The 13,941-nt window shown below is 39.7% G+C and overlaps 1 protein-coding gene across 1 annotated transcript in view; it reads right to left on the reverse strand.

Moving 5' to 3' along the window:
* Positions 1-13,941, reverse strand: part of LOC133458368 (guanine nucleotide-binding protein G(q) subunit alpha-like) — a 43,729-nt gene continuing 29,788 nt past the window's right edge. Inside the window, exons 5-7 of the mRNA XM_061738178.1 lie at positions 8,820-8,949; positions 4,878-5,031; positions 1-4,518 (exon numbers count right to left, since the gene is read on the reverse strand). Coding sequence (XP_061594162.1) covers positions 4,328-4,518; positions 4,878-5,031; positions 8,820-8,949 — 475 coding nt within the window. The 3' untranslated portion in view covers positions 1-4,327. The remainder of the gene's footprint in view (positions 4,519-4,877; positions 5,032-8,819; positions 8,950-13,941) is intronic.

The raw sequence follows: 13,941 nt of genomic DNA on the forward strand, positions 1-13,941 counted from the left end.
AAGAGTATAGGAACGTTTTTATTCCAATTCAAAACATTTAAAGGAGAAGGCTATGTAAAAATCATTTCATGTTTGAATGAGGTTCAGGCAACAGTGGTTGAAATGAAACATACAAAAAGAAGTATGGCTAAAATACTGTAAATCATAACCATTAGGACCCCTCTCTGGAGGGCGTTGCATGAATAGGTATCTCACCCACCCATTCCCTCCCTTTCCTGGCAATCATGCAATCAAAATGACACTTTAAAACAGCAGTTTATCATTAATCTTAAATACAGAATAAAATTGTCTTTTTTGTCAATTAATCCCATAGTTAGTGTTTCTTTTAAAAACAAGACCATACAACTCCATGGTCCTCTGATTTTTCACAACATTGGCACTTATCAAGAGTCTGGATTTACAAAGAAAGAAAGGGGATTGGCACACTCATTGTACAGAATTTACATTTGGTATACTTAAAAAAGAAAAAGAGTGAGAGAAATCAAACAAAAAAAACATTACTTTCAATTTGTACACCACTACACAAAGCTCAACTCTTTTCTTCTTTAAAAAAAAAAGGTCTGTCATCTTAAGTGTTCCTAAATACATGTGTAAAGATGTGTCAACCTTACAAATAATTAAAAAAAAAAAAAAAAAACAAGAACCAGAGATAGCTTTTAATAATCACTGCATGTCCATTCCTCTCACCAGGATGGATCTCAAGCTTAAGCAGTAGTGTACACACACCTCAGAGTACCAACAACACTTGAATGGATCGCTACATTGCAAGAACGCAAGCCCATTGCAGTGGTGCAGTTTCAGTGCCGCCGATCCACCAATCCAATCCACAGTCCAATTATATACATTTAGAAAAAAAGTGTGTGTGTGGGGGGGAGGGGGAAGGGGGTGAACATAGATGCGAGCATATTCATTCACCTCTTAACTTGTTGCTCCTACCATCAAAGTGATTTTGTAAATACATTGACAATGAGGCTTCTCCTGCAGTAAAATGAGCACGGGGTCAAGCTGGGACACCGCTGGGTCTTCACTGCTGGCAGACTATTTTTTTGCTCTGCACAGTGTTTTGTACTGGAAAGTTGTACAAACCTTTAAAATGCATTATATATGTAGTACAGAGCAAACACAGCAGAAATCAATGGAAAAGATTTAAAATCACTGACCCAGCTCTACTGATAGCTCTAATTACTGAAGGTGTAGCCGCGCGACTTATGTCGGCAGCTCTGTGTTAAGACAAGGTGTAAACCTATTGACGTATTGTCAGAAAGTGAAAACTGATGTCACTTGTTTTTTTAAAGAATCAACACCTGGACACCATTCACTGTTTAACTTGGCATACTCACAGAAGTCCACTCAAGTCAAATGGCCGGACCATCACTTTATCTTTAAGAAAATTCATTGTTTAGAGGCCACACAAATGTCAATAAGGTGGTAAGCCATAATTTGGCAGAACACGATGTGCTTCCTGAAAGCCAAGCGGATAATTTTACAACCACAGACATTACTGTGTCATTTCTGTAGTGCAGCACAACGTCATTTTCTTTTCTAAACAAAGCTCAAGTCTGTCAGTTTATTAACGTACACATGAAAATTCACAACTGTAGCATCCACAAAATTAACTTGCTAGCGAGTGTGAAAAGCATCATAAGGGACAAACTAAACGAAGAAGGCATTTAAATGTAAGCTGAAACACCAAAGATAAAACCCTTGACATAACAAGCTGGAAACATGATCACGGCCAAAAACAACTACTTGTTTAAGTCTAAACAAAACAAATCTGCAACATCTTCAGTGTCAAGTCACTCAAAAAATGTGGCATTCTGCAGAAATATGTCTCTCTCCTTCATCAAATGTTTCAGTATGCAGAGAGCGAAAACGTCATGGCTTTGTCAACAATGTGCACATCTGCAATATAAGCGTGCAGGTTGCACTTACTTTCCCTGGCTACGTGCAACTGAAATCAAGGCTGACCAATCCCCCAAAACTGAGCACATCATGCAGATCCCCTGCAGTGAATTTGAAATGTAAAATACAAATACAAAAGAAAAAGAGCTGCATGATGTGTACAGATCACCACCCAGATGTTTAACCTGACCGTGCCAGTACTTCCTTCTCTCATGACTCAGACCACAGCCAGTACCAAAGTCAAACACTACAGACGATGAGGCAAATGTGCACAAATTGGAAAATATAATCAAGCCAAGAAATTCATCAGAAGAGCAAGAGGGTGGTAGGGTGCAAAAGCTAGTGTCACTAAATGTGCAACGGCATCTTGGGAAGACCCTTTTCTTTGAACATTGGCCTTTCTTCTCATCTAAAAGGCAAAAACAAAATAGCTCACAAAGGAATGTCATGTTGGCCAATGTGGACTGCTGCATCCCCCCCACCTCCCTCAGTGAAACCTGCAGACATTACCCTGAACAGAATGTCGACGCAAACCCTACCCCCAAGTAATTGCACCTGTTGCTCTATGCCAACCAGAGTCCTTTCATTTCTACCGAAGCTGCTAGAAGTAGCCCTTGTGATGAAAGAGTTATGAAAACTTACCTGAATTACACTGTGAAGACAAAAATATCATTCACTCAACTCTCAGGTTAATGAAATATCTAAACAGCTGTCAGGCAAGAAGCACGATATGGGATTGGTAATGCATATCCTTAAAAACAAATGCAAGCATTCTTAAACATGTAATATTAAACCACCAAGTATTTTTGTCTGTTTTCATTTTCCTATTTGCATAAAGCACAAATCTGACACGGAAACAAATTTCCTTTGTCAAGTACATCAAAACAGAGCTGCAACAACTAAATATATGAAGTATCATTATAAAGATAGAACACTTGTCAATAAAATAGTTCTGATATTTTACAGCAGTATAAAATCTCCCATCTCAGAAGTTGGAAAAGTTGAGCTGAAATGAGGGCGGAGGTCTCATTTATTGGAACAACACATAGATCTGACTGATAAATTCAACATATAAAAAGACCTATTTTGCCTGCTATCTGACCATTTATCAAATGTTGGCTGATAATACGGTGAAATAAAAGCGACTGTAGAGAGAAGCTGTATGGATGATCACAACCAACTTTTGACTGAAGCTTAAAGTGGCAGCGCAAAAGCATTATTTCATCTACAGCGGGCTACTGCACGGTACTAATCTGGAATCAATCACACCTTGTGCACAGGAAAGTTATTGTCACCACCAAAGGGGGAGGGAAAAAAAATAAAATCACAGTACTATTACACGCGTGATTCAGACAACTGTCGACATATAGAAATGCCACATAAAGTGAGTAATTATGCCATCGACATCTGAATGATTCAACATTAATTTTCATTATTCAAATCTGAACCACTTCAAGGATGATACTGGCAACAGAACTGTATTTACAGAAGATACACAAGCAGATTTGATTTGGCAATGTGATACATTGTAGAGTATGAATACTGGTAGTGTTAACGCTTCAATTTTCTTCACAATGCATATTCACGTATTTAAATGAGGGCCAGTCTAAGAAACACCATGTGAAGTTGTCTTTACACTCCTTGAATAATCTTCTTCAATTCAGGTTTAACAGATCACAAATAGCAGCAATAATGTAACCGAGAAGTTAACCTTGCTGAAAGTATCCAAAGAGAAAACAGAACATTTAGTCATCCTTATGAGCTCTCTCTCTCTCTCTCTGTGTGTGGGCAGCATGAAAATTGTATTTACATTCTTTAGAGCTCCTGTGCTCCGATTTGTGGAAGGATTTGTTTTAGGGGAAAAAAAAAACATTGTACCTCACTGCACCTCATCACTGCCTGACGATATACTGTATATTTGTATGGTTACCCTCTGCAGATGAGTCCAGGGGTCTACAGCCTGGCCTCTGAACTGCATGCTGCGCTCTATAGCATGCACAGGTCACATAAGTATGGGAGACAGCCCTTTGTCCTTAAAAGCTTGCTCTTCCCAGAGAAGGCCCTCAAACACACAAAAACATGTGATAACATAGTGTAGAAGGGGGGAGGGGGGGGGCAAAAGCGGAGCACCAGATCCAAATAAAACCTCTGAAGAGAGAAGGACAAATGAGAGTTTTATATTTAAATGTGTTTCATGTTTTTATGTGTGGCTCTGCTTAGTAAATTATTCTTTACAAACCAACAAATAGAGGATCTGCTGGGAAAGAAAGGGCAGAAGATGGATAGTGTTGCTCTAGTAAAGTATGAAGCGATGCTCGTCTCTTTGAGCAGCAGTGTGTTTCATGCAGATGTTAAGTCTCTGGAAGTGAACTCTGCACTGTGTATGTGAGGAGGGGTGCTGCTGGTGTGTTGCCTGCTCTCTCCATCACACCAGGTTGTATTCTTTGAGGTTAAGCTGCAGGATTGTGTCTTTGACAGCTGCAAAGACGAAGCGGATGTTTTCCGTGTCGGTGGCGCACGTGAAATGTGAGTAGATTATCTTGTCACTGTCTGGGTTCAAGTCCACAAACATCTTCAGGATGAACTCCCGACCTGCCTGAGCATCCCGCTGTGGACCTGGACACAAAACCACAATTCCATTCTTTACGTTAATTCACATATGATTTATGGTCAGCACTTATCAGATTGTGTTTCAGGACAATGTTACCAGCGTTGGTTTCATTTATGTTTGTCCTCTAGTGCAGCATTACAACCACAAGGTGTCACTGTCAAGTAAAAATGCACCAAAAGGTGCCTTGTTCAAGTTTAAAAAAAAGGAGGGGGCAAAGTGAGGACACTTTTGAGTGCAGTCCCTGTCCCTGCTTGAACACTGTCCATCAAATTTGATTTTCACAAAAAGATAAATGACAATATCAATGGTTGCATCATAATTTATCATGATCAAGAATTAAAACAGAGGTCAAATGTAATCATACCGTCAAACTCTGGGAAATAGTCAACCAGGTGAGAGTACATGATCTTCTCCTCCAACAGGTCCTTCTTGTTGAGGAACAGGATTACAGAGGAGTTTTGGAACCAGGGATATGTTATGATGGTCCTGAATAGAGCTTTACTCTCCTCCATACGATTCTAACAAGGGAACATGGATAAGAAATGGATATATGAAGAAGAAGAAAAAACATATCCAGTTAATGATTACTCAAATTTAACCAACACTGATTGTGATTATTAAATAAAAGCTTTGTTTTTAATCTAACCAGAAAAAAATAAAACCTGGGAGATTTAAAATCTATAATGAAAGCATCCTAGCCTCGTCAGGCAGCAGCAGGACACACAGCTTACTCAAAACACACATTATGTTTGTATTACAACAAATCAGATGCACCAGAGTCGAGAGCCTAAAATACTGCTTCATAAATCCCGCTCACTGGGATTAAGCTTGTTTCAGGGGTGATCCCCATCACAGGAAGGCACATAGTTCTGTGGCCTTTTCTCCAAGTCAGTACAGGCTTTAGGGATGGTTTAAATGAATCAGTCTTGGGAGCAAAGACGATAACTTCCAGCGAGTGTCTGACTGATGTAGGTCTGGAGATAATGTAGAGGCAGACCACAACAAGTACACCAGTGTTTGAGCTTGCATAAAGACAGAGCACAAACCCAAGGTTTTAAAGGTTTATGACAAACCTTCTGTCTGATACACTGAATCCAAAACAAGAAATTTCTGTAAAGATTGTATGTATATTTGTATTTGCTTAAAAAAAGTTTTTATTTTAATTATTTTAATTTCTTTTTTTAAGAAAAAAGTGTGACAATAAGCAAAAAAATAAATTTCAATGTCAGAGAAGTTTACTGTTTACTCGTTTTATTTGATATTTTAACAACTAAAACTGTCGTAATTGAAAGCAGCCACTGAAGCTCTAAACTAAACAACCAAAAGCTGCTGTGAAATATCTTTTCCCTATCTCTTTACAGCTTACAGCCACAGTTCAGCAACTCCCTATATGTGAACCCATTGAGACCTGATGTATTTCTATGTTGTAAATATCTCATCAGGCTCTTCCTGGTCCATAGGGTTAAAGACCCTATCATCGCCACAGGATGTGGAGCCTGAACCCCTGTCCTGCTCAGCGAGACTCCACCCAGAGCAGAGCGAGAGCTGACAAAGTAAAAAGAGCATAGCCAGAGGGGATCAATGTGCAGCCCGATAAACTCTTGACCACAGAGCTGTACGGCAGATGTAGTGACTCAGTCAAACTGGCAACTGTGTCTGGTTTATGAAAGCTAGTCATATGACCAGGCAAGACAAAGACGTTTTTGTCTGAAGGAGCAGAGGGCATGCAGGGGCTGATCACATTAGCTTTATTAGTTATAATTCTTCTTGGATGGCCGAGGGAGCAACATGATGGATGACTTGCGTTCAGTTGGCATTAAGAGATTTACCAACAAATTAACAATTAAGGTGAGAAAATATGTGGGAAGTCTAGAACATTCGTTCCCAAAATTGGGTTTCTGTCCCCAAAGGGGGGGAACAAAGAACACCGGGGATATCCAAGATGATGCTTTCGTGTTGGACACAATAAAATGCTGCAAGCTATTTTCTTACACAGAGTTACATTAGCTATCACATGGAAAAGTGTTTGTACATTTAATGAAATTGTGGGAAATCCTTTTTTTCTTCCTTTGAAAGAATGCAGTTAAATTGCAGCCAGTTAAGCTGTTCAAACATTTGATGTACTTGGATTAAATGAACTACCAAACTGACATGTTCACTCTGTACAACAGCTATGTGCAAGCTCAGGGACCTAAAAAGTCATGAAGCACATAGATGATCTTCATGAATAAAGTGGTGTCTAGAGCTTCAGGGAGCCAAAGAAGAAAAACTAAATCCCAGTGAAGATGAGAGTCCAATAGCACTCTTATCAGCAGTGTTTTGCAGAGTTTAACCTGCTACGTGATCGAGATTTGCCAGGAAATCAAGTTTCGTTTTACGGACGTCTACAGGAACTTGTAAAACATGCATGTTGGATCTCTACTTTCAGGCCTCAGGGACACAGAATAGTACACTTATGACAATAATCAGATTCACTTTAAATTTGATTCAGTGCCAGAGAAATATTACCAAAAAAATTTAAATCACATGAAGCGTTTTTGGATAGTCAAAGAACACTATGGGCTCCGTGCTGATCAAACCTGTAGTTTCCTGCCAATCTCCCAGTCAACAAAAACTACATTCTTTAAGATGTTCTTACAAATAAAGCACGAGGTGAAAACAGGTGCAGACCATGAAGGTTTAGCCTTCAATATATACAACTTCTTTAAACGAAAAAAAAAATGGTATACTACATCCAAACACCTGCATAATTTTTGCTGTTATCTGCAGCCAAAGTTAGAGATTCAGCATACTGAACTTTTCAACATTACTCTGACTCCATAAGTCAGCAAGAGTTCCTCTAAGAAGATGCTAAAACAACATATAGGTCTATAAGAATATAACTTATTCAGCTGTTCTGCTTCCTCGTACCATAATGTAGTTAATAATTTCCCCCAAAAAAAAAAATTATAGAAAATTCAGGGAGAGACATTTGTGTTTTACTAACATAGGGAGACAAGAAAGGATAACAAATCCCTCATGTCCTCAGCACCCACACCCTGGGTGGGGTTGGCGAAAGGGCCTTTCTGTGTGGAGTTTGCATGTTCTCCCCGTGTTCCCTTGGGTAGCTAATGTGAGCTACCCTCACAAAAATATGCACACAGTCCTGGGCTACACATGCCCCCTCTGGCCAGCCGGGGCGCCCAAGCGGGTGGGGAGGATCTGGCAGGAATAACGTGATCCTTCCACGCGCTACGTCCGGCCAGAGAAGCCCCACCCTGTTGGGTGAAAAGAAGCGGCCTGCTCACTCCTCAGGTTAAGGAGGAGACCTGAGCTCAGTGCAGGGCCTCCCAGGGTTGGGAGAAGGTGAGCAGTGCCCAGGATTGACTTAGATAGGAGCACTGGGTGATAACAATGGGGAAAAATCTGGAGATAAAAATAATAAAAAAAATAAATTATATATATATATATATATATATATATATATATATATATATATATATATATATATATATATATATATAAATAATATACAATGTATATTAAAATAATAAAATATAAAATGAAACCCAGGCAAATTCTGGAGTCAATCCATTGCAGAAAAAGAAGCTGAAGATGACAAGCACATTAACAGGATGGCTTATAGAATTAGAAAAAAAACAGGGACTTCACACCTATTGGCTTACTATTACTATTGGCTTACTATTTTTGAAGCATCCATCCACAAAATCCACTAAAAGTAACTTTAGATCCCCGTCCTGGGCCTCTCTTGTGAAAACTGCGTATCATTCAGCAAAAGAGAAAACCAGTAAATCTTCGACAGTGTGGTTAAAGTGACTTAACCTCCTAGATAAGAGTTACAAAAGTTCCTTTGTGCTGCTTTAAGATGTGGCTCAAAATCTTTATGTTGAGGGATTCTCTGAGCATCTCTTCATTCTCTCCAAGCTGCTATGTAACAACATTGCAAATCATCAAATCTATGTTGCTCTGTTTTTATTTATACATCTTTCAGCAGATTCTCTACTATTCAAATTAAACGTTTGACTACTCCAGTTCTAATTCTAGTCTCTTCTTGTATCTATCCATTTTCTTCCCGACTTCTGCCAAATGCTTTCCCAAGATAGAAGTGTGCATTTGGGTTCCTATTGCTCTATTTTTCTAAATGTCTGTAACATTATACAAAATTACTAAATTATTGTGAAAAATGTTTACAGAATCTGAGCAACAAAAATCATAAAATACTGATAAAATTTCCAATAAAGGTAATCTTAATTTAGACTACACAGCTTCAAAATGTTCAAATAAAACTCCAGGAATCCCGTCTCACCTCGTTGTCCGACTCAACCAGGACTTGGTCGTACTCGCTGAGCGCCACCAGGAACATGATGGAGGTGACATTCTCAAAGCAGTGGATCCACTTCCTCCTCTCTGACCTCTGACCTCCCACATCCACCATCCTATTAGGAGTGCCATGTGATTAGATAGCGTTTACAGATAATCAGACAAAAGAAAATAAATTACAGTTGGTTCTAAATTGAGTCTTAAAAACTCCATTTAAATATGAAAAAGGACTGGTTAAGCATGCATTTACATCCCATACTCAGATGAAATGTTACTGAAGTGTCTATCAAATAACATTTGAATCAAAGAAACCCAAATAATACAATTAAATCTAATAATGTTATTGCAGTTTTTTTTTTATTATAAAAAAAGACAACCACAATGTGAAAACTGGTGAGTGACTTGAAAGAACATAATTTGGGTAATTTAAGGACAGGGGTGTGATTTTAAGAACTGTTATTTGTTTTAACTGGCAACCACAATCTAATTAATTTTGCAGAGCTCTAGTCAAACATCCCATTTGCTCCATACAAACAGAGAAAATAAGACATGCAAGTGTGGACTACATTTAATGCAAACTTCACACAGAAAAAGTTTAATAAATACAACGAAGTGTAAAGAGCCAAACAGATGAAAGATAGCAAACACAGGGGATATAAATAGAGTCTCAAAGCAAATATTTCCCTGATTAGAAATGCTGATAGGCCAATACATGCACATGAAATGAGAAGCAATAGAGAGGCTGCAGGAGAACAACAAGAAAGAAAATATAGAAGAACTTAGAGATCAGGAAGAAACACGTCAGAGTGTAAAGACACGGGAGACATTCGCAATAAAAGGACTATTGTGGGTTTGATCCCGAGGATGCAGACCTGGATCATAGGTCCATATTTCATGTTTTAAAGGGGACCTATTATGAAAAACAAGCTTTTTCTGGCTTTAACATATATAAAGTGGTCTCCCCCCAGCCTGCCAACACAGAGAAGGAAGAAAGCAACCAAATTCTGCAGTGTCTGTACAGCCGCCCGGATGAGCCATCCAGTGTCATGTGACTTTTACGAGCCGTTCAGATTTGCGTAAGCAAAATGCAAACCACGCCTCGTCGGCCTCCGCTGCGTGAAACCACGCCCACAACTAACTCTGCCGGCCAGAGCTCCGCCATTGTTCTGAAGCGGTGGCTGTTTCAACAACGAAGGACAGTAAAAATTTAAGTTTTGCATCGACACTTAAGCCTGAATTATGGTTCTGCATCAAATCGACGCCGTGCACACGCCGTCGCCGTGACGCCATTGTGAACCCTTCGGACTTCTCCGTCAGTCCATTTCAACCGCGGTGCGGTGCGGCGCTAGGTCGCGATCTTTTCCTGAATGGTTTATCCGACTTTCTCCGGTCACAGGGAATCAAAGAGATAAGGACAACTATTGTGCAAAAACAAAATTAAAAAAAAAAAAAAAAAAAAAATCACACATACACGAAGAAAAGAGCGCTGAAAGTTCACGACCGCTTCAAACCGGAAACCGGAAATGCGTTGCTTCCAAGCGAACCAATCACAGCCCTCTCCGTCTTGCGCGTGGTTACAATTTTTGGGAGGTGCACGTCAGTGACGGCGTCAGTGACGGCGTGTGTTACGCGTCGACGCGTACCCTACACCGTAGGCACAGCATCATTTTGACGCAAAACCATAACTCAGCCTTTACCCTCATAAAAGGATCAGTACCAACAGTACGGACCCGGCAACTGCACACGAGTCAGCGGAAAGTGACGTTAATTTTTTATGTTATCTATATTTGTTTACAAGTATGATCTCTGCATGGGCTAAGTATTTAGCTTAGCTCCGGAGCACCGGGGCTGCTAACCGGACCGGACCGGTGAGCAGCTCCGGTGCTCCAGTGTTACCTAACGGAGACACTCACTCGTTAGGTAACACCGGAGCTCTATTAGTAATACATTTTTCTTCTGTTTATGGTTTCAGATCTTCCAAGCAATGCACCTGAGCTGTTCAACGACACCTTCAGAAGATGCACTGTCCTTCCTTGAGCCAGCAATAGTGCATACATGTTATTTTTATACAACTTATGTTATTTAATTTTTTTTAACAATAAAGTTGCCATTTGCGAACATTCAGTGTTGTGATTTCTTTACAGTTAACATGATTCATCTGTCTTGTAACATAAGAAATGAAATGATGAGGAATCTGAGTAAATAACTGTGGTGTACCTGTTTAGAATTCAATTAAATCTTCCTGTGTGAATTAGTGTGAAGACGAGGTGACCCGTTCCCTCTTCAGGGAACTGAAGGCTGATTTATGGTTCCGCGTTACACCAACGCAGAGCCTACGGCGTAGGGTACGCGTCGATTTAATAGTGTACGCAGCCGCTGCTCTTCTGCCCAGAGGCTTTGAGGTTAGAAGCGGTAAAAATGAAGACATGGCCCAGAGGTTGAATTTCTGATTTATGTAGAAAAAAACAAGCTTTTGATTGTTTTTAAGACATTCAAGGCCTGTTTAAAATATACATTAAATGCCATAATAGGTCCCCTTTAATCTCAATCTTTTTTGTTTTCATGCATCATCTTCTCAGATGAAACCAGAAAGAGAAATATGAGAAACAAAATAAATCAGGCTGTTAATCTGTTCAACTATCAAGCAGTCACCAATAACAAGCTGCAGCTACAGGACAAGACTAGAGCAGCTCATCTTAAACATTGCTTCGTCATAGCTATGCTGCTACAGGCCTACGCTGCAGGGGGACACCAACATGATCCACTGAGTGCTGCCTCTCACCCCTCCTTCTCTTTCCTTTCATCAGATCAACCCTCCATTATTAATTAGAAATATTATCACAACAATAATTGTTGTTATTACTCCATTGTTCTTGTAGGTTGTTCTGTTGGTCTGCCCCCTCTTTTTCTCTTCTGTACATGTTTGCAGGCCAGAGCTTCAGGAGCTGCATGCTGCCCTGCAGTCCCACCTCTGACCATCCCAGTGCTGCTTCCACCTGTCTGTATAGATGTCTCTGTTGGATACCTACTGACATCCCGACCTGCAGTCCCACCCCCCCAACCACCTCAGTGTGTGCTGTTTAAATCTGTTTATATAGTTGTCCCTAGTGCATCAACTAACCATTGTGTCCGTGCCCTTTCCTCTCTCCCTCTCTCTTCATTCTCTACGTCTAGTCTCTCTTTTCCTGCTCTGCCCAGCTGGCCCTCAACAGGAGGGAACCCCCTTATGATCCAGGTCCTGCTTAGATTTCTTCCCCCCTAAAGGGGAGTTTTTCTTGCCACCGTTTGACTTAAAGGTTTTCTCCCACTAGGGGAGTTTCTACCTGCCGTTGTTTATGTAATAATTGCTCTGGGGTCATGTTCTGGGTCTCTGGAAAGCCCCTAGAGACAACTTGCATTGTAATAGATGCTATATAAATAAAATGGTATAATTATGTTTCCTCCTCTAAGCTGTTTCAGCTTAAGTCTCATCAAAAGTTCAAACTAACATTTGATATGACCAATAAGATCAAATCATGGATTCAAGTGAAGGGATGGTGTTGACCAAAATAAAAATAAAATACAATAAAATAAAAAACTCCTTCCTATCATATGCTTTTCCCCCTCTAGCAAGGATGAGTGACCTACTTAGTTCCATAAGCTCTCCAATGTTGCATAAACCAAATTAAATTACATTTTCTGTGACATCAAAACCAATTACAGGAGAGGGAAGCAAGCCTTCTGGAGAAGTTTGCCTGTGAAAGGCTTCCTTGTTGCTGCGTCCCAGTCAACTGAACAGAGGGAGTCTAGTCCCACATGTGGAGTGTCTGTCCACCTTCAACACCTCATTATGCATCAAGTCCGATTCATATTTATCACAAGAATGTGGAAACATATTTTTAACAATAACCAACCTGAGAGCTCAGTCATAACACTGACATCACTCAGTGCTCAGGGGTCCGCCATCAGTTTGGGTCGCTCCATTACGGAACAAATTTGAATTATTGTTCTAGCTAATATTGAAATCCTGTTTATTTATTGGAATCAATTTACATTCACTGAACTTCATTTATTTATTTATTTGTTATGTTTTTAATTGCTATTTTGAAATGCTTTCAAAGGTCCTAAACATGTATTCAACATGTTGCCGTATTATTAGGAGCAAATGTGTATAGGCGGAATATTTGCGGCATGAGTTTAGGTTGTCATAGAGAACACAAGACTGAACATGTGGAAAATAAATGTTCCTTGATTCCACAATTTTTATAAATTGTTGAGAGCCAAAATTGTAATCACGATTTACATTTGATTAATTGCACAGCCCAACCATCAGCAGCCCAGTCAGGCAGAGGAGAGTCTAACAACTAGCTGCAGAGGGCTGATGGGAACCTCTTCAGCACAGCTCCATTTCAAGCGGAGTTATTTCTAGCTCTGCCAAGCGTAGGAGGGTGCTGACATGATGGCTTCCTATCGATTTGCACTTTTCTGTAATCACTCTTGTTCCTTGGGTCCATCTTCATGTCCTCATATTTTTTCAAGGAGGAGGAAGGGAAGCTGTTCATAGATTAGTGGCTGGTCTTAAAACAGTTTGTGCCACCTCCTGCAGCCTGTGTCTCAGGGCTACACAGGTAAGCCATTAAGAAAAATGTTGTAAAAATGTCTGGGCACTGAATTTCAATATATTGCATTTAACAATGAGCTCTCCCATCTGACATTTTCTTTTTTAGATTAATTCAACGGCAACAAAGAATAAATCTTTTAGATCTCTTATATTCTGCTCACTATGGTACTTAAAAAACACAGATGATTATTTTTTCTAGGGAGTAGCAGAACATGATAGGAAAGTGAGCAGTGTGTAATAAACCAAGGAGCTTCACAAGACAGCACTTGTCTATCCTTTTATAACCAAATGTGCCCCTTGTAGTATAGAGTCTGATTATGGTTACAACAACAAAGAAAAGTAAATAATCATTTGCTTGCACTGTATATTGATGTTCAAGTTGCTCTTCTGTTATATTTCTTGACAACACAGCAGCTCTAATTCAACACCCTTTGTAACCGTAATAAAACCAGTTAGCCAAATCAACCATAACTGAAGTTTTTCCATCTAAAACTTTAACTATTGTCAA

Source organism: Cololabis saira, chromosome 13, assembly GCF_033807715.1.
Source record: "Cololabis saira isolate AMF1-May2022 chromosome 13, fColSai1.1, whole genome shotgun sequence".
Taxonomy (NCBI): Eukaryota; Metazoa; Chordata; class Actinopteri; order Beloniformes; family Belonidae; genus Cololabis; species Cololabis saira.